Raw genomic sequence first — 26,004 nt, 5'->3', positions numbered from 1 at the left:
CAATTTCATACACTATTGGAAGTAGTTGGCATAGATATATGACGATGCTGTCTGCAGGTCTATTTTTTATAAATATTTTTAGGTCATATATTTTGCTTTTATTAGTGATATAAAAGCACTGGTGCTGCTGTGGGTGCTACACAGCATTAAAGTAACTAAAATCTAAATGTGAACTTCAACACCACTTTCCAAAGATTCTAAACTTCTATTCTGAACTTTTTTACCTGGTGAAGTCCAAGTAACAAATCAAGCACTTGAGTAATAACATTCCCAACACCAAGCCCTATTGCAAAATTGCAGCACATGAAGACATATAAATAAGTATTTTGAGTGTTGATCTCATTCTCATCACACATCAGGATCTGTTCACTGCTTATCATTATCACCCATCTGGATGCATCAACTTCACAGTTAGCTGCTTTCACCAGATGTGAATCATCTCAATAAGGGTGACACCAAATGAACCCATTGCTGACCTCTGACATCCCCCTTGCCAAATACTAGAAATCTTGGTTTCAAATGCTACAATTTTCCAGGGCAGAGTTCATTGAAGTGCAGGGAAAACAAATGCTGACACAGCCATGTTCACCCCTACCCTCTAAAATCATGGTTGGCTTTAAAACATTTTCTAGGCCTGTGTATGGTGTACATAGGTTGCCTTGATCTGGAAGATGCAAATCTTTAGGCGTAGCTAGAGAGGCCCATGGTGAGATAGCCTGCATTTGCTTCGCAGCAGAAACAAATGCTAGTTGAAGCTAATGCTAGGAGCTTAGTATAAACATTTTTTTTCTTTCTTTCGTATTTTATTCCCTGTACTTGGGTTTGATGGGGGGAAAAACATACAAAATAAACCATCAAACCCTACACACATAAACAAGCAAGATACATACATGTAATCAGTAAAGCACTTTATAATATAAAGGAAACAAACTTTAACTATAGACTGTATTCATAAAATGTAATTACAAATCAAGAGTTTCATAATTCATACAACATACAATGTACATGTACCTTGCAACAAAATAACACAACACATGACAAAAAGCCCAAAAAATAATTTTTTTTTTAAATGTACAGTTCCTGAATTAATAAAATAAAGGGTTACAGCTCCAAAATCAAATTATCAAAGGCTCCCATTTTTTTTGTGTGCTTAGCAAACTTATTATTTCTAACAGCAATAAACCTCTCTGACTTCTCAAAAGTTTTGACCCACGATGTAAACACAAAAATGCTCAAAGGCTTTTCCTCGACCCGGCACCTATAAATGTAGCGCTTGGCCAAAAGAATAATTAAATTTTTGAAACAATCAAATTCCTCGTTAAGCAAACCAAAACAAACTATTTTGAAAGTAAGGTTTATGAAAAGATGAAGATCATTTTTATCCAGGAAATAATTTCCTTCCAGAAAAGGTTGGAGAAATTGCAATCCCACATCAGATGTTTAGTGGTTTCAATACTTGTCTTGCAAAAACTGCACAAATTTGTTTCTTTTAATCCTATCTTGTAAAGAAAATTGTTTGTCGCTAAAATATTATGAATAAATCTAAATTGAAAATATCTTGTGTATGTGTCGATACTGCTAGTAAAAGCCATAGTATATATCTCATTCCAATTTTCAATAGGTACTGGTACAACAAAATCATTTACCCTGGCATTCCAGTATGCCTGTGATGTGGGCATGCCTGCTGTCTTAGCTTTTCATATGCAAATTTGCAAACTCTTTGTGTATTCCAAAGTTCAGTCAACAGACAGTCACTCATCTCATTATCATTCATTGAAAAAACCTTGCACTGTGCATTCTGGATGCTCCTAATTATACCATAATACTGAATAAAGTTACACTTCACATTGGGATGCTTTTTTTTAAACCCTCAAAAGTCATAAATTGATTATTTTCAATTAAATCTGATAACAAGTTCACACCATCTAAACTCCAACTACGGTAACACACTTCCGGTTCACCTTAATTTTAGAATTAAACCAAATAACTTTGTTTGTAACATCATATTCTGCACGCAATTTAAACCAGCCTTCCAAAATATTTTTCAAAAAGTCATTACTTGTGTGACATTTAAAATCAGAAATCTTAGATGGCTCGCACTGCCATAACCAGTTACTTGTTCCGGACCCACCAATTTTGTCAAGTTCTCTAGCAAAAAGTAATTTCCACTTGCCATTATTATCTGGGTTCATGAACCTTTTAACCCAAGATATTTTAACTGCCACTATTAAAAAGAAATATATTAGTCATGTTCAAACCACCATCTTCAATTTTATTATACATTGTTTCTCTTTTAATCTTATCTTGTTTACCATTCCAAATAAATTTAAAAATAGTTTCTCAACTCTCTTAAGAAAAGCATCAGGGGGTTAGATAACACTGAAAGAAGGTAAGTAAGCTGGGACATTGCAAGCGACTTAATAATGGCAACTTTGCCAATTGGGGTGAGACCCTTTGTGACCAAATATTCAAAACTGTGTTCATTTTATGCAATTGACTTTCATAGTTTAAATTAAACATCTCTTGTTTATCCAAAGAAATATTCACACCAAGAAATTTTATTGGGCCTTTGGTCCAAGTAAATTTTGTGCCAGGAATCAAGATATCGTCTTCATTCTTTGAAGAACCAATTTTTAAAATGGACGATTTTGAATAATTAACAACCAAACCGGAAATTTTGCCAAATTTTTGATGGTCTCCACTGAACTCAGAAGGGAGTTTTCAGATCCGTCCAAAATTAAGGTAGTATCATCTGCGAATTGGGTTAATTTGACAGAAATAGAATCCTTAACTTCAATCCCTTTTATATTATCATTTTTACGAATGGCAATTGCAAGAATTTCTGCACAAAGAATAAAAACATAACAACTCAAGGGACATCCTTGACGCAGACCACGTGTTAATTCAAAATATGGTGAAACAAAACCCTTATTAATAACACAGCTTTGAATATTTTTATAAATAAAAATTCCCTTTAAAAGGAAAGCCAGCCTCAATGTAGAAGAGGTCTTGTAATTAGTTTTGGTCAATGTGAAAGGCATTTTTAGGATCACGCTTACATCTACATGACAGTCCACCAAACCATCAACGATGAGAACATGCACACTGAAACAGCAGAAAACATTAATTCCTAATCTCATGTCAACTCTTTTAATTCATTACATGTACTCCAAATTGTTCTGGTCTGTTTGTTTTGTTGTTGTTGTTGTTGTTGTTGTTGTCGTTGGTTTTTTTTGTCTTTTCAGCTTTTTACCCACGATATCTCAATTTCCAATTTTGTAATACCAGAACTTACGAACTCAATATCTTCGCTTAGGAATGTCCGATTTCACTGCTTTCGATATATACACTGCCGGTTTGAGTTAACTTACATGTACATTTTATTTTAAAATAACTTAATTAATTCGCAATGTATAGTTTAAGCCTACTATATTATAATAGATAGTGGCCAGCACATTTATAAAGGACTGGTTACTCACTACAATCTTCACTCTTAAACTGTGTTTTTGTGGCGCCTCTACGGAGGGGCCACATATAAACATGTACTTTGTGAATAGCTTCTAATTTCACTCTTGCTAGATTTACTCCTTAATTGTTTTGCTAAAATTATGCCCAGCTCAGAAATAAAACCACAATATGCTAGGATTTTATTTTATTATTGTTTTCTGATATGCACGGGATAAAATGATGTGTGTATATTCTTTGTTTAAAATACAAAATTAATGGACTTATAAAAACACCAAATAACCCGTGACCTTTGTATGGTTTAAACCAGTTTACCGCCTCTTAGAACCCGATAGAGCGGTGACATTTGACCATTCTAATTATGTATGTTTTGAACATGTTTGCACATGAACTAGTTGTTTACAGTGTGAAGAATCTACAACATGCTCATCTATCAGGGCACAGTTCTTTAACCCCAATACATGTGTGCATTCATTGAATGACCTTTGAAAATGTGAGTACAAAAACTCATACTTTGCAACTTAAGGTCAAATTTTGCACTATGATTGTTTAATTGAGGTTATTGATAATATGCCACTGGATGAGGCCATTGTGGTCCATAGTGATTGATTGCACGCGGTGCACCTAATCCTTAAACCAACACCAATTAATTATAGTTGACCAACACAACCACTGACCAATCATGAAATCACTAATTGGTTTATGACTTTATGTGCTTGAATCGACTGCTAACTGATTGTGACCAAAGATATTAGAAGCTCAGTATCTTTGTGGTGACTATCTCTGATAAAAAACATTAATTAACGAAAATCAGTTCTGGTCAGCAGAGAAAGGAATAAATTCGGAAGACATGACTGTGTTGAAGGTCAGAAGTGTATTTGCAAAAATAATATTCATTGTAATGCCTAACTGCTGGGAAGGGTTCCTAGCAAGGTTAAGTGAAAGAAACCCCACTGGCTATTTTGTCTGTTTAAAATAGAGTTCTATGACGTAATTTTGTTATTTATTAATTAATTTTTAGCAGAATTAATAACATAAAAATGGGCTGTGCCCGTTTCATGAAGAATAACGATCGATCTTACCCTTGATTTAACAGGCCTGTCAATTTCTTGGTATTGTTTGATATGAAAGGAGGGTATGATTGTTTTGTATTAGTTTAAGTATTTCCTAGCCTCTCTTAGCCACATGGTTGGCTACAAAAGACACAGAGTATACCTTAGGATAAACTGGCATGAGTGCGCCGACCCCAAGTTTTCAACATTTCAGGATTGTTTCTGGACATGCTGGAATGAGGTCGGGTGAAAAACGAAATTACGTTTACATGACTTTGTCGAAATTGGTGCGTGTGACAAGAATGAGTGTATAGATGCCTAGGGGGAAGCTTACTTATTTGTGTCTTCTAGTTATCCATCATATACCCTAGGCCCTGCATAACGAAATTCAACAATATTCAATATCCAAAGCAATATCCTCACTACAATAGGCTCCCAAAACAGAACTCCGACCCCACATAATCATAGAATTGATACGAAAGCTTCATTCCATGAAGCATTTCTCTCAGATTTGATCATCTTCTACTCTTCCCTAAAAAATCATTATAATACCAAATCTAATCACCATGGAATTCACCATATCCCGTCCAGCTCACATTGGCGCCACATTCCTTTTTAAAGGAATTTTTATTCTGAATGTGCTGATCATGTTGATTGCTAGTCGGAAACTCCTCTTGAAGCTATGGACATGGCATCTTACATACTCCATTCTATAACAGTCTGCCTAGTGCCTTGTGTGTTTTCTCTTCAATCATTTTGTTGAATGTAATTTTATGAATCAAATAGTTATGTGTCATTTTATTTATAATAAAGAAGTTATTAAATTAATAAAGTAAGACAATTTATTTATCTATAAGTGCATGTCAAATGGGGTACATTGTTCAATACTATATGCATAAATTATGCCCATATTATAGCTAGGCCCTAAAAACTTTATTTTGCATCGGATTTTCCCGTTGAAAAGACAAAACTGATGTTTATGATAGCAACCATTTCATCAATAACATTTTGAGTCATTTTTATCCATAAAAGCGACACAGGATATGATAGATAACTACTTTCACATCAATATGGTCCATATGATCACAGATTGTTGAGAATCTGTGATATGATCCGAGGATATGATGAAGATTTTGATTCTATAGATCTGTTATCAACATGATATCACGCTGTTCAGTGGTCAAGGAGTAAGGACCCCGGTCAAGAACACTGATATGACATCATAGGTGATGTCAGATTTTCTTCTGCTGTATATATTAACTATTATTGTTACATTTAGGCCTTTAAACTTTTAAAGTCATAATTAATTAGTTCAAACATAACTTTGGTAATACTCACTCGTTTTCGTTCGTTGAAACGGCAAAACATACTTACTTTTCCTAACAAATCGAATTAAAATATTTTAAAAAAATTTGACCACAAAAAGTTAAAAAAAAAAATCATTCCAATACCACTAAAATATAATCTCTTGAGTAAACTGACCCCAAACCTGAAACAGGTACCAGCCCCGAATGGGCTGGCGAAAAGAGAAATCCATTTTTTCAAACTCTCACCAAACCCAAACATGTTAATACATTTTCAACAAAATTCCACTCCAACTTATCATATGCCTTTTCAAAATCTAAAAATAAGAGTAGGCCTGGAATATTTTTAATATCAGCATAATCAATAGTGTAACACCCCTAAAAGTTAGATTCCAGTGGTCCTCCAACCTCTAAAACTTCATCCCACTTAATCCCCTCTGCTGACCTCTGGCCTCTGCTGACCCTTGCCCACATATGGAGAGACTACATGTGCTGCCAGCATGGATGTCTGATTCCTCTGATCATGCTGATATTAAATATTAATTTTATCATACATTTGTATATCTTCATAATTATAATCATCAATATTCTGTTCTTGTGAAATACAAGATACTTTGAGTGAACCAGCTACATTGGATTTTATATATAGCTGTTGGATTTTATATATGACATGGAATTATTGTGAGATAGGAGACTACTCTGCTGGCTCTTTACAGGTAATTAGAGTTTAATTTCTGTAAAATTGAAGAATTTAGTTTGATGTTTAAAATACATTAAATAATATGATCTTTCAACTTTTGGCCATTTAAGTCTTCTTTTATAAGTTCAGGTTATTATCACATGTGTATATATAAATTTTTCATCAAAATTTAGGTCAAGTTAAATGTTCATATTTTCCTCTATGTTTCTGATGTTCTAATGTAGACTTTCACTTTTAATGCAAAGTGGTCATTTTAGCCATGGGCTAGTCTATACAGAACTTGACACGTCACACCTCGTGGTAGCTAACTCCAGAGAAAGTGTCCTTCACTTTTTATGCTTATGTAATACATATAGGGTGTTCAATCAGTTACCATGGTTATTGACTGCCTACCATGCAGTTTATCTATGGAGAGTGTAGATTACTTTATTTAGAGATAGAATTTGAGTAACCCTAGTTGTTTGTAGTTTTGGAAATTGCACTCTCAATACATAATGTGATTATGACTAGAAAATATTGGTATAAGAATGAAAGTTATGAAATATAAGCAAAAGGCTTTTCATGATGGCATAACTGATCAGATAATAATAACTTTTAGTGTTGTTATGTATATTATATTCATGTTTAAATCTCTTAAAATTAAACATACTTTGTTTGAATTGCTCATAATTAATATGTGTTATTTTGGTTTCAACTTCAGTGCATTGATCTTGATCATAATGAGAAATACTATGTTGCACTGTCACTTTATTTGATTATTTGTTTCAGTACAAAATACTTTAGGTGCTACTTCCCTTGTCCCGTTAACTCAGTTATTTTGGAAGTTTTGATCATTTGTTTGGTATATTAAGTAGCACTATTAAAACATTCCAATCAATCTTCAGTCAATCTATAATTAGCATTGCCCTATCTGTTATACTTTATTAATATTAAATGTGTGTACTAACCATATGTGATGGATGTTCAACATTTGTAGTGGGTGAACTCTTTTTGGATAATTATTATTATATATCTGGTTCTATGCTCGTCTCATTAGTTCCCAAAGATATGATGTTGCCCAAGACAAACTGGCAAAGTAGCTCACTTGCCAGAAGGTAGCAACGCTTCATGAGCTGAGTTCACAATTACCTTATGAATGTTGGACAGAAACACAGTTGTCTACTAATAGTAATCTAAGATAAAACAATTAGCATTTTTTTATACATGTAATATTGCGCGAGCAAAGTTGAGGAAAAAGATATTAACGTTTGCATATTACCTTGACAATGCGATAAGTCTTCAACACACAAATGTGGACGAAACAGCGATTATACCGTCCCTATACATTTTGTTGCTCTTTACAGAGATGATCTTTACAGAGACTGATTTGTGATTTGTGATGATGGTCATCGAGGGAGTGATTTACACCGATTGTGACTTTACTACAACACTGGATGAACTGTTGACTTTGAAATTTTAACTATATTATTATGGGATCCTTGAAGCAGCAGCGCTTCGCGTAATATTACTAGTAAAATGTATTAAGGTTTATTTTATTTTTATTTCCTTTTTTTTTTATTCTTAATAAATGTTTTTAACTTAGAAATCAAGATAAGGCTCATCGTTGTACAGTGTGATTATAAATTTTGTTCTGTCATTAGTGTAACGTCATTGTTTACACTTGACACATGAACCTGGGTTACAAAATGGGGGCTCGTCCGGGATTTATTATTGTTTATGTTTTTGTTTGTTTGTTTAATGAATTAAAATAAATTCATTTTAAATCTATTTTTTAGATTCATTGCATAAACTTGATAATTGGTGATTATAGAGTTTTACAGTTTATGCATCTGAGGAATTGATTTTTTAAATACAACCTTGAGCCACTTCTTGAATTAATTACAAGTAAACCGATTAAATAAAATAAACTTAATGAGCGATTGTACTGCAGTGTCGTAAACTAAATAAAAAAGTACAAGTCACTGAATATTGCAAGTCACAGAGAAGTCACAATAATTATGATAAATTTAATACTTAATTAAAGTTTAAATCCCAAATTAATCTAAGAGTCTGTAGAGAGCCAGTAGAGTGGACAACAGGGTCATCCTTCATCCACCATGAGTTCGGATAATGAAGACCCCGGCCCTGCAGGACCACCAGCTGATAATCCACCTGTTCAACCACCCCCACCTGGTCATCCACCGCCTGCGTTGCCACCACACCCACCACCAACGTTCGAAGATGCATTGAAAGAACTGCTCAGCAAGTACGACAAGCAGAGCCAGGACTTGGCATCTCTGGTCAATGGTGAAGTCCCCTCGAAGGTAGTGGAGCATGTGCATAAGATCCAGGACTCTTCCAAGACCTACCGCCGACTCCGCCACTTTTCAGGCAAGGAACCCCCACCTGGAGGAGAGTTGCCCTGGGACACCTGGTTTCAACTGGCGGACCAAATGCTTAAGGAGTCTGGCATCGCAGACAAGGACAAGAAGACCCGGATTACGGAAAGCCTTCTTCCCCCTGCCTTGAGTGTTGTCAGGAAGCTGCCTGCATCTGCTACAGCATCAGAGTATCTCTCAAGTTTGGATAAGGTGTTTGGGGCAGCTTGCGACGGGGCTGATTTATACAGTATTTTTAGAGAAACGCATCAGGAGCCGGGAGAGGTGCCCTCAGCATTCCTGACCCGCCTTGAAACAAAGTTAGACAGGGTGGTCCATTACGATGGCATCGAAACCGGCCAAGTGGACAAAGCCAGGCTCAATCAATTTATCCGTGGGTGTGTCTACGATGAGGCCCTGGTAAATGCACTACAGCTACGTCAGAAGAAGACACATCCACCAGATTATCTTACTCTGCTCAAGGATGTGAGAGTGGAGGAGACGGCACAGCAGGCTAGAGTCAAGATGCGGCAAGGTACCAAGGCCAGTATGAAGGTTCATCACGCACAAGTTCCTCCTTCAACCCCTTCAGCTGATACCAGCCTGAGGAAAGAGGTAGAAGAACTAAAGAAGTTGGTACAGCAACTACAGCTAGCACCCTCCATCCCTGCAGCACAGGCACAAGCGAAGGCGGCTGGCCCCCCACAACCAACACATTATAGTAGACCTCAAGGACCCCGACGGAAGCCCCGAGGACCCCTGGTTTGCTTCCAATGTGGAGAGTATGGGCATAGGAAGAGCGAGTGCACATCAGCCTCCAATCCCACCCTTGTTCAGCGCAGGCTGATTGAGAAGTTCTGTGACGACGATGGACAGGGAAACGGTCATGGGTACCCAAGGAGGAGCACCCCGGTGCCCAAACAGTACTAACCTGCTCCGCGACAGAAGATAGCAGAGTGGAGAATTGGCAGGAGAAGTCCAGTAAGCCCCTACCCCCTGGATTAGTTGGAGAATTACTAATCACCCCCATACTGTTAGATGGAAGACGGTGTGAGGGCCTACTGGACACCGGGTCACAGGTGACATGTGTGACGGAGTCATACCACAGATGTCATCTCTCCCATCGCCAGATATTCCCCTTGAGTGACCTCCTTGTTATCGGTGCTGGTGGCCAGAGAGTACCCTATATAGGGTACATCCACATCGACTTAGAAGTTATGAAGGCAGAGGCTGGAGTAGACAAGTGCATGACAACACTTGCACTTGTGTGTCCTACACCACAGGGAGAAAGCCAACCTGCCATTATAATAGGAACCAACTCTGGCGTCATTCGACACCTCATCCGATGCTGTCGTGGAGAAGGAGGCCCTCGCTTCATGAAAACCCTCACCATGAGTGCGGCCTGGGCAGAGGCATACCACGCCTATGATATGACAAGCGTCCCAAACAACACCCCTATGATAGTCAGACTCACTGGAAAGCACCCCACCACTATTCCAGCTGGACAGACAAGAACTGTCACTGGATTTGTGAGAAATAACATGCTAAGAGACACCGATGTTCTGTTGGACCATGGCGTGAATGCAGGCCTTCCAGGTGGAATCAAGGTGCACCCAGGAGTAATAACCCTTACAGCGAGAAAGCGGTTTAAGGTCCGTCTCGTCGTGCAGAATACATTGGCGCATGATGTCTTCCTGAAAGCCGGATCCGCCTTGGAGCCCTGTACCCCTGGACAGTGTCCAGCCTGTCACTTCCTTTACTGCATCGGTAACCAGCAACACAGCTCGAGCCACGACTGTGACACCATCATCAGAGACACAACACCCGGATGATACTGCTAATGCGATAGATTTCCAGTTCGGTGAATCTCCAATTAGCCAGGACTGGAAAGATCGCTTCACCAGACTGCTACAGAGCAGACCTGAAGTATTCTCCACCAGTGAGCTGGATATAGGATGCACGCCGAAAGTCAAACACCGCATACGCTTGACTGATGAAAGTCCTTTCCGCGAAGGAAGGCGGAGAATAGCCCGGGCGACTTCGAAGATGTGAAAACACATATCAGAGACCTACTCGACAAGAACATCATCCGAGAATCCCAGAGTCCGTATTCATCTGCCATAGTGGTTGTCCGGAAGAAGAAGCGGAGGCGTGAGACTCTGCATTGATTACCGCCGGTTGAACGCATACGGACCATCCGGGACCAGTATGTGGTACCCAAGATAGAAGATGCATTACGCCCTCAACGGCGCTTGTTGGTTCTCATCCTTGGACTTGCGTTCTGGCTACTACCAGATAGAACTGGGAAAGCGATAAAGAGAAGACCGCATTCTGGAGTCCTCTAGGTCTATTTGAGTTCAACCGCATGCCCCAGGGCATATGTAATGCTCCAGCCACATTCCAGAGGCTTATGGACAAGTGTATGGGTGACATGGCATACGAAGATGTCCTTGTATACTTGGAGGACCTTCTGATATACTCCAGCACTCTTGAAGAGCATGAAGAAAAACTGAGAGATGTTCTAGATCGTCTCCATGAGTATGGACTGAAATTGAGCCCTGATAAGTGCACATTTGTCCAACCATCTGTGAAGTGCCTGGGACATGTCGTCTCAGCTGAAGGTGTCCAACCGGACCCAGCGAAGCTATCTGCAGTGAATACTTGGCCTAGACCCACCAACGCCAAAGAGATGAAAAGTTTTCTTGGTTTCACGGGTACTACAGGCGGTTTATCAAACACTACAGTCGACTAGCTAAACCACTGAATGATCTGATACGAGAATATGAGCCCCTGCAGAAGAGAGGGCGAGGGAAGCATCGGACGGTATCCATCAAAGATCAGGGAAGACCTAATCCGAAGACCCCATTTGGAGACAAGTGGACTCCAGCCTGTCAGGAGGCCTTTGACACCCTAATAGGACGCCCTGACTTCAGCCCCTGTGTTGACATACGCCAATTTTTCTAAACCCTTTGTACTGCACACAGACGCCATGCGCAAGGACTGGGAGCAGCGCTCTACCAGGAGATAGATGGTCATTTGCACCCTGTGGCATATGCTAGCAGAGGATTGTCAAAATCAGAGTTAAACTATCCAGCGCACAAATTAGAATTCCTGGCTTTGAAATGGGCAGTGACGGAGAAGTTTGCTTACTATCTGTATGGCTCCAAGTTCAGCGTCATGACGGATAACAACCCCTTGACATATGTGTTGAGTAAGGCAAAACTGGATGCGACGGGTCATCGATGGTTGGCTGCTCTAGCCAATTTCCACCGACATTAACTACCGTCCGGTAAGATCAACATCGCGCAGACAGTCTTTCACGCCGACCCCAAGCTCCGCCACCAGATGACGATGAAGCTGAAGAGACCACACAGAAAATCAATGCTATGTGTGACCGCCTACGACACAACTATGACGAGTGCATAACTGACTCTGCCATTGTAGCTGTCTGTCAAGCTCATGGGATCACCAAAGCCCTTCCAGTTAGATGCAACGCCCAGCAAGCGACTTCAGATCAACACACTGGATTAGCTGGTAATGACATAGACAACACTCTACTAGAGAGTTTGACTGACTCCCCTGATGCCATTCCTGCAGAGTTCATAATGCCCACTGTACCTGGCCAGTCCACCCTACCTAGTTTGGAAGTTACAGATTGGACAACAGCCCAGAGGGAAGACCCAGACATTACTGCAGTGCTAGGGTATGTCCACAGTGGAATTCGCCCCAGGAACTTGGTAGCTGAGACCGATGGTGTGAAATTTCTACTCCGTCAGTGGGACAAGCTAATCTTACAAGATGGAGTCCTGTACCGCAAGATTGTGGATCCCGACAAATCGTTGACATTACAGTTAGTTCTTCCTGTTCAATATCGAGACCAAGTCATGAAAGCTCTACACGATGATATGGGCCACCCAGGGACAGAGAAGACTACCGAACTAGTGCGTCAACGATTCTACTGGCCAAGAATGAGTACCCACATCTTTCAGAAGTGCCAAACATGTGAGCGGTGTATACGTCATAAGGCTCGTCCCCAGACAGCTGCACCAGCAGGATCTTTGTCATCCACTGCTCCCCTACAGCTCATGTGCATGGATTTTCTTACGATAGAGCCTGATGACAAGGGAGTGCAGAATGTGCTAGTCATCACCGACCACTACACTAGATATTCTCTTGCCTACCCAACCCCCGATCAGAAGGCAACCACGGTAGCAAAGGTTCTTTGGGAGAAGGTATTTGTACACTATGGACTACCCGAGCGTATCCATACTGATCAAGGACGCGACTTTGAATCCCGTGTCATCCAAGAACTGTGCAAGATGTTAAACACCAAGAAATCGCGTACCACACCATACCACCCACAAGGAAGCGGACAAGTGGAGAGGTTCAACAAGACACTCCTTGACTTGTTGGGTACACTCTCCGACAAAGACAAGACGCAGTGGCGACTGCATGTAGCACCACTAGTGCATGCATATAACTGCACACCGAACGATGCCACTGGTATGACCCCATACTTTCTGATGTTTGGGAGGACACCAAAACTTCCCATTGACATTCAGATGGGTCTGAGAGGCAAAGACGAGAGCCAGATATCGCACCAATCATACGCAGAAAAGCTAAAGGCAAGGCTACAAGAAGCCTTTAAATTGGCTGAGAAGTCAGCATCAAAACGATGTACAGCCAACAAGAAGCGTCGTGATTTGAAGTTGCGAGAAAGCAGTCTGGTACAGGGAGACAGAGTCCTAGTGAAGAGGATGGCCTTTCAGGGAAAGCATAAACTAGCAAATAGATGGGAGGACAACATTTATGTTGTGGTGAGGAAATTAAGTGATGACATTCCTGTGTATGTCATCAAACCAGAAGATGGTGATGGTCCATCTCGAACCCTTCACCGAAATTTGCTGCTTCCTTGCAAAATCCTCAAGGAAAGTACAGAAGTAGAAGAAGAAGAAGGAAAAGGAAGAGAAAGTTCCCCAACCCGTGCTGCACAGCCGTGAAGCAGTCAAAGAGACTGCAGCGTAAACAAAATGTGAGACAAGAAGGTATCACATCGGGTAGTGGGAAGAACGATGATGATGTGTATGATGAAGATGAAGATGATGATGATAAAGAGTATGGAACCTACCTTGCTGATCCAGCTTCAATAGGCCCCAATAGAAACACTCCGCAGAAAACCGTCCCTGATCATATTGATGATGGAACTCTAGAAGAGAACAATGACGGTACACAGAATTTAGAGGAGATACCTGGGCCCAGCTCACCTCCGGATGACACCACCAGTGGAGATAAAGATGATGGTGACGATTCAACACTCCCTGCTTCACCCAAAGATGCTGGGGATGATTCAACACCACCCAGTCCACCGGAGAATGGTGAAGAAGATCCTACTCACCCTAGCTCTTCGCCAGATGCTGCATCATATGCATCTGACCAACCCACCTCTGACAGTATAGTCCCAGATGAAGGTACCTCTCAAGCACCAGAGACTAATGCTGAGACTGCTGAGGATAGTGAAGAAGGAAGTGAGAATGGATCACCTGGGAGTCAAACTTCAAGTTTGCCAACCCCGACGGCAAATCGACTGGCACGAGAGCGTAAGCCAACCCAGCGATTCGGGTACTACCTACCAGGAGAACCTGCGTCTTACACATTAGGCATGTCAACTGCACCCCAGTCAGATGTCCTTTCCAAGAGTGATATCTTAGGCCTCATCCAACAGCAAATGGTGCAGCAACAACAGCAGCAACAAATGAATAGTATGCTGATGGCTCGCTTGCTTCAGGACTGAGGATGAAATGGTGCGATCCAGGTATGTCCGAGGGACGGCCATAATTCTAGAGGGGAGAGTGTAACACCCCTAAAAGTTAGATTCCAGTGGTCCTCCAACCTCTAAAACTTCATCCCACTTAATCCCCTCTGCTGACCTCTGGCCTCTGCTGACCCTTGCCCACATATGGAGAGACTACATGTGCTGCCAGCATGGATGTCTGATTCCTCTGATCATGCTGATATTAAATATTAATTTTATCATACATTTGTATATCTTCATAATTATAATCATCAATATTCTGTTCTTGTGAAATACAAGATACTTTGAGTGAACCAGCTACATTGGATTTTATATATAGCTGTTGGATTTTATATATGACATGGAATTATTGTGAGATAGGAGACTACTCTGCTGGCTCTTTACAGGTAATTAGAGTTTAATTTCTGTAAAATTGAAGAATTTAGTTTGATGTTTAAAATACATTAAATAATATGATCTTTCAACTTTTGGCCATTTAAGTCTTCTTTTATAAGTTCAGGTTATTATCACATGTGTATATATAAATTTTTCATCAAAATTTAGGTCAAGTTAAATGTTCATATTTTCCTCTATGTTTCTGATGTTCTAATGTAGACTTTCACTTTTAATGCAAAGTGGTCATTTTAGCCATGGGCTAGTCTATACAGAACTTGACACGTCACACCTCGTGGTAGCTAACTCCAGAGAAAGTGTCCTTCACTTTTTATGCTTATGTAATACATATAGGGTGTTCAATCAGTTACCATGGTTATTGACTGCCTACCATGCAGTTTATCTATGGAGAGTGTAGATTACTTTATTTAGAGATAGAATTTGAGTAACCCTAGTTGTTTGTAGTTTTTGGAAATTGCACTCTCAATACATAATGTGATTATGACTAGAAAATATTGGTATAAGAATGAAAGTTATGAAATATAAGCAAAAGGCTTTTCATGATGGCATAACTGATCAGATAATAATAACTTTTAGTGTTGTTATGTATATTATATTCATGTTTAAATCTTAAAATTAAACATACTTTGTTTGAATTGCTCATAATTAATATGTGTTATTTTGGTTTCAACTTCAGTGCATTGATCTTGATCATAATGAGAAATACTATGTTGCACTGTCACTTTATTTGATTATTTGTTTCAGTACAAAATACTTTAGGTGCTACTTCCTTGTCCCGTTAACTCAGTTATTTTGGAAGTTTTGATCATTTGTTTGGTATATTAAGTAGCACTATTAAAACATTCCAATCAATCTTCAGTCAATCTATAATTAGCATTGCCCTATCTGTTATACTTTATTAATATTAAATGTGTACTAACCATATGTGATGGATGTTCAACATTTGTAGTGGGTGAACTCTTTTTGGATAATTATTATTATATATCTGGTTCTATGCTCGTCTCATTAGTTCCCAAAGATATGATGTTGCCCAAGACAAACTGGCAAAGTAGCTCACTTGCCAGAAGGTATAGCAACGCTTCATGAGCTGAGTTCACAATTACCTTATGAATGTTGGACAGAAACACAGTTGTCTACTAATAGTAATCTAAGATAAAACAATTAGCATTTTTTTTATACATGTAATATTGCGCGAGCAAAGTTGAGGAAAAAGATATTAACGTTTGCATATTACCTTGACAATGCGATAAGTCTTCAACACACAAATGTGGACGAAACAGCGATTATACCGTCCCTATACATTTTGTTGCTCTTTACAGAGATGATCTTTACAGAGACTGATTTGTGATTTGTGATGATGGTCATCGAGGGAGTGATTTACACCGATTGTGACTTTACTACAACACTGGATGAACTGTTGACTTTGAAATTTTAACTATATTATTATGGGATCCACGAGAAGTAGCGTGTTTGCGTAATATTACTAGTAAAATGTATTAAGGTTTATTTTATTTTTATTTCCTTTTTTTTTATTCTTAATAAATGTTTTTAACTTAGAAATCAAGATAAGGCTCATCGTTGTACAGTGTGATTATAAATTTTGTTCTGTCATTAGTGTAACGTCATTGTTTACACTTGACACATGAACCTGGGTTACAATAATATCTAACACCAGCCTGATATTCTCACCTATGTACCTATTTGCTAAAAAGCCTGTCTGATCATTAGAGATTACAGAAGGAAGTACTTTCTTCAACCTATTTGCAATTGTTTTGGTTGCTATTTTATAGTCTACATTGAGAAGACTAATCGGCCTCTAATTTGTCAACTGATCATGATTTTTACCCTCTTTAGGAATTAATGAGATGACTCCTCTACACTGCTCATCAGTCATACATCCCTTTTCAAAACAGTAATTGAAACAGTTAAAGACAATTTGGCCGATGTCATTCCAAAAATACTTAAAGAATTCAATTGGAAAACCATCAGAGCCTGGGCTCTTACCATTCTGCATATCATTCAACACTTCAGAACATTCATGCAGAGAAAGAATACCTTCACATAAATTACACTGGTCATCACTGATTTTAGGAATGTCCTCAGGCTGTATTCCCAACTCTAAGATACCTGTATCAATATAGTTTTCATCCTCACACTCTGTCGAGAACAGGTTTGAATAAAAAATTTTTAATTCATCAAGAATGTTTTTATCATCCATAATAATGGAACCATCATCCAACACAATTTTTTCGACAGATTTCCTCTTAACACGTGATTTTTTATTTTTTTAAAATAACTTCGAACTTTTCTCACCATATTCAATACAATCTGCTTTACTTCTGACCATTGCACCTTTAACTCTTTCTTCAAAGATGAATTCCAGGTTATGTTTCTTGGTCTCAATTTTATTTCTAAGATCAACACTTGGATTATTAACATATGCATGCTCAAGATCATTTATTTCACCTTCAAGACTTTTTTCAGCTTGATTCATATTTTTGTACTTCTGACTTGCATATTTAATTGTTTCACCTCTAATAACACATTTCATAGTTTCCCATAGAATATCAGGACATGCCTCTGAATTGTTTGAACAAATATCCTTAATTACGTCATGTATCAAATTAGTATACTCAGTGTCCTGTAAGAGGGAGGTGTTAAACTTCCACATTCCTTTACCATGATTGCTTTGTTACCATATAAAGAAAGCGTAACCAAAGAATGATCTGATCTTAGACCATGTTGAATCCCAGAATCTTTAACTTTATTCTTTAAACCTGTACTAATCAGGAAAAAATCCAATCTACACATGATAGGTGGTTGGTATTAGTATAAACATGCTATTATACCCGTTAACTTTAAGTCAATGACGTCAGCAGGAGAGGGGGGCAGCTTCAAGAAAACCATCTTGACACATTAATGACTGCACTAGAGAAAAAGCAATGTACATGTATTAACTATTTAATATCAAACATTATAAGTAACAGCAGCACAAAAACATCTGTTAATTTTGTGATCAAACTGTACCAACATGCCATTAGAAAACAGATTGCTCTATTTATCTCAGCATTATCTCCCAACAGCCGGAGGGCAGATCACATTTTCAACAGAAGAAACAGTGTTCTCTTCTTCAAATGTTTGAACTTCCTCTGAAAATAAACTTGCAGGACCTGCTGACTTTGACCTTAGATGATTCCCAAATGAAACCACATAAATCCCATATGGCAGTTAGGGATCAAAAGGATTTGATGAAAAATATCCTTTGGGAGTTTTGAAGAAATCCAGCTCATTGCAATAGCCTCCTTTCTCCAGGCATAGTTCATCTCCCAGAATCCTTCCCCACTTTCATCAGACTGATAAAATTACATGAAAATGGCCCTGGATGCGGCAGGTTCGTTTTGCATACCTGCATACTGCATAGTTTTAGAGTTTCTTAGTGGCGAGTATATTAAAGCTAAATTATTTGGAGAGCATGTTTTGGTGATGTTGGTGCGAACTTTGAGGTGGTGGCGTGTATGGAGAGAGCTGGATGGGTGTGTATGCACTTCAGTTTAATTTCATGATATTTTTCATTTTGATAGGTTAATGAGTGTTATGTTTTAATTTCAATATATAAATTGGGGAAAAAATAACCCAAGATATGTAGTAGATGCACTGTCACCTTAACAGTTTCACTGGACCTCCCCAAGGGATCATTTTGGGCCGAAAAAAATCAATGTTTTGGTTCTCGTACCCTCCCTCCTCAATTTCTGAGATTTGTCAGATTAGATTTTTCAAATATTTTGGAATGCTTTTATAGGAAAACTTCATACATAGACCTAAATAAGTTTATTAATATTAAAGTAACAAGAATCACTTCCAAGTCTTTTCTAAGGGGTTTAACCCTCATAATGTTTTAGAAGAGAAAAGAAAAGGGACATTCCTACTGAAGGACTTTCCTAAAGATTAGGAAAAGATTGAAACTACTAACAATGCAAATTTTACATTGAAGGAAAAAAACCCTACCTCATCAGTTCATGAACACTCATCCATGTATAAAATTACCATACCTCGTCCCCGTGTCCCCCTAGGCCTATGATACTAAGTTTAAATTATACCCCTCCCCCAATGCCGCTTCACCAAATGTTAGGGTTCAGGTTATATATTTTGAACTCAAACTATTTCCAATATTGGCATGTTTTTTAGATGTCTTTATGGTGTCAGGTCATAGCTCAAAAATCTGGATTTCATATTATGTCCCATCATTCAGTGGGACATTCCACCTTACTGTAGTACCGGGGTATAAGCATAGACCATCCAAAGATAGGCATTATGGGATATGATGTCACAAATCTACACTCATAAACAATGTGTATTTTGTTTTGGAGAATATTTGTCAAGAAGGCAAGAACAGAACAGCCATGTGCTAAATGAAATAGTTTATGTTAAGGTGATGCTGACTGAATCATTTAAGACTGAATGTTTTTCCAAATTGAGATGCAGACACCTAGAAAATTAATTCATACTCATAACACAGAGCTCGAGCATTGCACAGTCATCCAATCTAATCTATAGCATCTCTTGCAAATTCTAAGATGTCTGCGGTCAAACAAAAGTGTTTATATCATATGTGTTTATATTTTGTTTACGATATAACATATATGCCCAATCTTGCAACAATTGATGCTTACAACTCGCCACTAAGAAACTCTAGAAATATGCAGTATGCAGGTATGCAAAACGAACCTGCCGGCCCTGGATGTACCTCTTGGTTTTGGATTCTAGCCAGTTTTCCTCCATCATGTTCAAGAGCTTTCAGGTTCAACTGGTGCACGGTGAGTAAATAGATTGGTATGGTTGGGGGGAAATCCATTGAATTTGATGCCTGAATTTGATGACTACAACTGCCATTTATCATTGTTAATATTCATACTAATCCACCTCCTATTTTGAAACAGAAAAGTCCCAGAAAAAAAGATGAATAATCCAAAGAGATTTGAATAAAAGAGTCTGGACTCAGACCATGCTCTGCCATGTCATAGAGTACAAAACGGATACATTATTACACAACTCTGCACTAGATTAGAATACCAAGAACTTTCCAACTTTGAGCGCTTGTTGCCAATTTGATTTGGTAAAAGATCTAATTAAGCATTATTATATTCATAGATTTATAATTAAGTACTGGGGATATTTGCCCCAGACCTGGTTGGTAGAAATAATAACCCAATCGGGACCAGTACATGGACCCCTGACCCAGACAGCACTGCCTATTTAAAAGCAAAATAAAGCCTATTTAAAAGCAAAATAGCCTCCCCCGACCTGATCCAGTGCATCCCACTCGTCTTTAATCCTTAAGACCTTAAGACCACCAAAATTAGGCATGTGCAAGGATACGTTTTGGACATCAAAATGTGGAAAGGATTTCTTGGCCACAGAGAGGTCCAAGCAATTTCTGACGCATTCATTCAGCCAGCCTATAACACCACAGTATTGCAATACCCTGCATCCCAAGTATCCTCCTCTGGAAATGCGCGCTTTTGGTTTTTTTTTTAAATGATAACTTAATTGAGTCTTTCAAAACTTTATTTTCAGATCTGGTCAACATGGCTAAGTTATGGATGAAATGCAGCCATTTTCCAGTGATTCTCACAATACTTATTTGTAGTATCAGCACAAGCATAACAGGTAAGACTCCAGGTTAAAGTGTTGTGATAGTGTACACATGTGTGTGACCACATTTTTCAAGACACCTCCTAAACAGGTCACCTTAAAAGTAAAAAACACCCCCAAAACAACCCAATTTTACTGTACACCACTTTTCTCCCAGCACAATTTTGGCCAAACAAATTTATCCTTGAGCAGAGAAACTGCTTTTCTTGATTAAGATTAAAAATTATGACTGATTGTGATTTAAATTTTAGCCAAAAATCATGCCAATTTCTGCTCATTTTAATGGTTTAAGTTAGTTTGGTTAGCCGACCTTTTTTCTGAAAAGTAAATCTCATTGTCCAGACAGAACTTGACCAAATATTTATCTTGTGGTCTGAGATCTAACATTTGTCTTATTTTCTCTATTTAAGATGAGTTTGACCTTATTTTGAGCATAATTTGATAAAGAAAACTGGTTTAAAAACAGAATCAATTTGTAGCTAATATTTGCTATCTACTGAAGATAGCATTCTACCATGTTAAAATGCACAGGTTAAAAACCATAGCCCTGTTTGACCATATTTCAATCACTCAGCCCCAGTTACAGGTTTCTAGGCACACCATACTGAATATATTTATCTATGGCTTTTTAGTTTACATACCCTAGTAATGCAATACTCATAATTTTATTTGCCCATCCAACTGTGAATCAATAAAACACAGTATTCCAAAGTCCATTTTTGTTCAATATCACTATATAAGTGATTAATTGTGGTGAGTGTTTAATCATTTATTATAAATGAAATAATATTTACCTTGCAAACAGATGAGTAATACTTCTTGGGTATATGTTGGTGTAATAATTAATTTTATTTTAGTTCGGTTTGGTTTGGAACAATTAATATCATCACAAAAATTGGCTTTTATAGCAGATGACCAATTATTACAGTATAGGTCAGATCAATAAAATGTTTGTGTTGTTGGACAGATGTTTCAAATGGTCAAATCATATAAATGTTCAGAACTTCAGAAGAGTCTGAAGAATCTTTTCTGTTGACAATTTTGTAACCCATGCGTTCTATTCAGTTTCCATGGCAGCAGTTGCCTATTGAATGCTTTCTCATTTTTACCTAAAACTGTCACATTTTAACTAGCTATTTCTTTGAAGCTAAATGGAGTAGAAACTTTATATTTGGTGTGCAGGATACACAAAACATGGATATATGAACAAGATCATCACTTAATTCGAGACATTTGATGTTTGGGTGAAAATGTCTTCTTTTTTTTAGTGATTTTTGTACAGTTTTAACCAAAAATGTAATTTTGACCAGATATTAAGATTTTGATTTGATTTGACACACACAATTTTTTTTTCAATTTAATTTTTGCTAGATTGTTAATATTCCTCTACATGCTCTATTATACCTTTTCAGCTTGCATGCTTATCATGCTTATAAAAGTCCAACAGATTGAAAGTCAAGACTAGCAATGTACACTAGACTATGTGCATACATTTACATCTTGTTTATTATATTTCAGAGGGTGTAACAACAACAGAACCAGACAACACATGTGCCAGTCAACCTTGTGAGAATGGCGGGACGTGTGTGCGATTACGAGAGGCATTTGTATGTCAGTGTGCAGACGGATATGTAGGACTCAGATGTGAGACTCATGAGTCTGATCAAGGTGAGTTACCAAAAATGAGTCACAAACATACTGGGCCTATAAGATAAGGCGACTTTGTTTGACAGAGTTAGGTAGATGTGTTATTGAAATAGGCTAGGCACAGATTCAGTGGCGGCACCAGGATTTTTTTGGGGGGGCATTGGGGCAAAGTGAATATGGGGGGGGACAAAATCGACCAATCTAGCGCAAAATTGCCGCAAAAAGTGGAAATTTACGTAATTTGGGTTTTTTGCTTCAAAAGTGGGGGGGGGGATTCATATTGGGGCCCTCTTGACCTCCCCCCTGTAGCACCACCACTGCTGACAGATTTGACACACACAAGTCAAAGCACCACATCCTCTACCCCTACAACTAAGAAAAACTGCTGATCATGATCAACAGGGGATGTCAGGCATTTTGAGAGTTTCAATTTCCATCTCAATTTTCAGATATTGACTTTTTTATGAAAATAATGAAAGTTTGGTCAAATTGGAAAGGTGATGCAAGCGGGTGGTGGGAAACTAATAATTTCATTACATAGGCCTTATATATATCTTTTCAACCCAAACTCAGAATGAAATTTAGATACATGTTGGAGTAATATCATTGTAAAGCTTGTCAGTAATCATGGTAATTTGTCATCTATTTTATTTTTGAAAAATTACCTGCAAGATACGTTTTTGTTGTAACCTGTGACATTTATTTTATGAGTCATGAAATAAGTCAACTGTTCTTTACTCTTACTAGACATTTATTTTGTGACTCTTCATTCTCTCATAGAAAAAACTGCCATTTATCAGATTTGTTAAATTTTTAATGAGACTTCATGTATTAATGATGCTTATGATTCAATAATACAGAAAGCAAAAGCCAGCGATATACACTCACTCGCTAAATCAACACTACTATGTCAATATGCGACTGAATTCACATTTGCATAACGTTGAACGTTAACTCTATCATCTCATCTTGGTGGTTGCTTGCCGCTCTTGTATCTATTTCATCACCGTTTACCAATATATACCTGAGGGATTGGATCAGTTTCTACTGGTGCTTTAAATTCGCTCTGAATAATGCTGAAGTACATGATAGGGCATTGTTAAATCCCTGTGGATGGTTACATAGGTAGTTTTTCATAAATTCAGCATGCAGTGCTTAAAAAGCAGAATGTCAGAATGCAGTTCCCAGAAAATCTTGAGAATTGGCAGGAAATAAATAGGAATGACTTGCAGTACTAAATGCAATAAATTGTCACCAAAATTGCTTCATTTGTCATCTTGTTTTTGTTTAATGAATGTCTAAGGTTATTTTTATAGCCTGAAAAGTTTCAACCATCCCTTAAATGTTAAACAAACGTGACCATTGCAGAAATTTTCTTGTTAGCTCCAGTGGCAGTGCCAAGTTAGAACCAGTTGACCCAACAAATTATGAAAATTTCCACATTTTTGCGGCAATGTTGCGCAAAATTTGTTGATTTTGCCCACCGTCATTCACTATGCCCCGAAAAAAATCATGGCACCGCCACTGGTTAGTTCCCAGAAAGGTAAAATTATTTCTATGGCTATATCTGCATTTCTTTTTCAACTTAACTACGGTATGAATTATCCTAGCACTTCAGGATAGGTCAAGTGGTTCTCCAAAGCAGTAGTAAAAAAAACCCAATAAGATTAAACAAACAATTTTAACTGATATCGGCCGATATTATAAAATCGATATAGGATATCGAATCGGTAGACAAATGCCATTTCGGTTGACTCAATGAACAAGCTTGGTTGTTTGAAAAATTAAAATGTATGTTATTTAAAATCAAATTAAAGATGTGGTGTTGTGTTCCTAAAAATTATTACTACACAAATCACTTAGTGTTTTGCACTTACACTTGAATGTTTTTATAGTTCCAGGTCAAGAAGTATGACATTTGCTAATGTATTTGAAGGAGAAATTGGAGCAAATTTGTTTCTTGTCTCTAGATCCCCTGTTTCATTTATTGAACTAATGTCAGCAGCAGCAGCTTGGATAGCTTACTGTAAATCTGCACTTTTAAAGAAAGCTTTAGCTTTTTTACTTAGCATTTATATCACCAATGATTTAGTTTTGTTTTCCGAGATCAGTAGTATATATTTTCAGACCAATTTTCAGCTATATTTTCATGTTCCCTGTATTAAAATTAAAAATGTTTGGGAAGAACATAAAAAAAAGAACTGTTCTGTAAATTTAATTGATCATTTAATATCAATTAGCATGTGTTCAAGATTGATAGATCACAAGCCATTCACCTGGTCACCAACATTATCAAACCACACAAGTTCATTTGAAGGCTGTGGCCGCAATGCAAATATAGTGGGCCTTATTTTGCACAACCATGCACCAGTTGTATGCAGTCGTGGTTAGCCACGACAACAAGTCATGGGGCTAGTTTTGTGCTAAGAATTAACATTAATTCTGAAGGTGGGGGTGGGGGTATTCAAGTTTGGTTGGGTAGGGATATGATTCTGACAATTTGAAATTGTAGCCATCAATATACCAAAAGCTACCAAAATTGGACCCATCGCTATATACAGTCAAATTTAATACAAAGTGCTAAAGTTAAAAGATTAACTTAAAACGTTTCCCCAAATATTTTGACAAATAAAAATTATATGGCTACAGTCACTGGGCAAAATTACATTTCATTAAATGAGGTCCATATTATTGGTGTCTCCATCAGCCTAACCTGGTTATTACTAAATAGCAATGTTAATTAGTAAACCTATTAAAGGACCGTCCACCATCAGGTATGGTCAGTAAGCAGCAGATATTAGACTATCACATATAGGAATGCACTTTGTAAAGGAGCAAATTTTTGTTTTTTTGGCCCAAGATTTGACGAAAGTTCACCAAAAACAGGTTTTCTTTGAAAGCTTGGGCTTTAACTCTTGATACATGTTGTTGATATACTTAAAGCCATATTGTAATATTTCCATAAATAATAGATTAGTATTTCTTTTCCAGAAAATATTTCCCCTTTTAATTTTGACCTGAACAACTGAGGCAAAGAAAGCCTTTGTTTTGTACTATAATGTGCACATTGGAAGATAATATGCATAGTGGCCAATTAGTGATACAGTTTTGTGCAGCATGCTTTCTTTATGAATCATTATACAGGGCCAAGATGGAGGAAGCATTCTTTGTGACATTCCATCATGATCTTGAGCTATTTCGATATAGCTACATTGAAGACAACATTGTTTCCATTTTTCACAGTTTTATGTTAGAAGTCTCACATTTTAATACCTTTTGATCAATGGTGGTAAAATTTCACAAACAATTTAGATCTGATAATATGCAATAATATATAATGATCAGTTATAATTTAAAAAAAAGGAGACTAATTTGTTTCTCTATTGAATTTGAATTGAATTAATCTAATGAATCTTTAATGATGAGACCATCTCACTATAGGATGTCAAACATCATCATCTGTCAGTGCACAGTCCTTTAACCTCAATATGTTTGTACATTCACAGAATGACCTTTGAATGTGTTGGGTACTGGTACATAAACTCATACTCCATAACTAGAGGTCAAATTTTGAGCCATGATTTTTTAATGGAGTTCAGTGATTGTGCCACTGGAGTTGAGA

At 37.8% G+C, this 26,004-nt stretch overlaps 2 protein-coding genes across 2 annotated transcripts in view; both read left to right on the top strand.

Annotated features, from left to right (window-relative positions):
• Positions 1 to 8,466: 8,466 nt before the first annotated feature.
• Positions 8,467 to 9,808, top strand: LOC140143720 (paraneoplastic antigen Ma3 homolog). Its single transcript, XM_072165533.1, has one exon. It carries the CDS (start codon positions 8,618 to 8,620, stop codon positions 9,806 to 9,808), a length of 1,191 nt encoding a protein of 396 aa, XP_072021634.1. The 5' UTR covers positions 8,467 to 8,617.
• Positions 9,809 to 20,661: 10,853 nt separating this feature from the next.
• LOC140143706 (protein crumbs-like) overlaps positions 20,662 to 26,004 on the top strand; it is a 29,351-nt gene continuing 24,008 nt past the window's right edge. Inside the window, exons 1-2 of the mRNA XM_072165519.1 lie at positions 20,662 to 20,750; positions 22,254 to 22,403. Coding sequence (XP_072021620.1) covers positions 20,669 to 20,750; positions 22,254 to 22,403 — 232 coding nt within the window. The 5' untranslated portion in view covers positions 20,662 to 20,668. The remainder of the gene's footprint in view (positions 20,751 to 22,253; positions 22,404 to 26,004) is intronic.

Source organism: Amphiura filiformis, unplaced genomic scaffold (assembly GCF_039555335.1).
Source record: "Amphiura filiformis unplaced genomic scaffold, Afil_fr2py scaffold_26, whole genome shotgun sequence".
Taxonomy (NCBI): domain Eukaryota; kingdom Metazoa; phylum Echinodermata; class Ophiuroidea; order Amphilepidida; family Amphiuridae; genus Amphiura; species Amphiura filiformis.
Note: the sequence above shows the minus strand (reverse complement) of the source record. Positions and strands in the feature narration are given on the sequence as shown.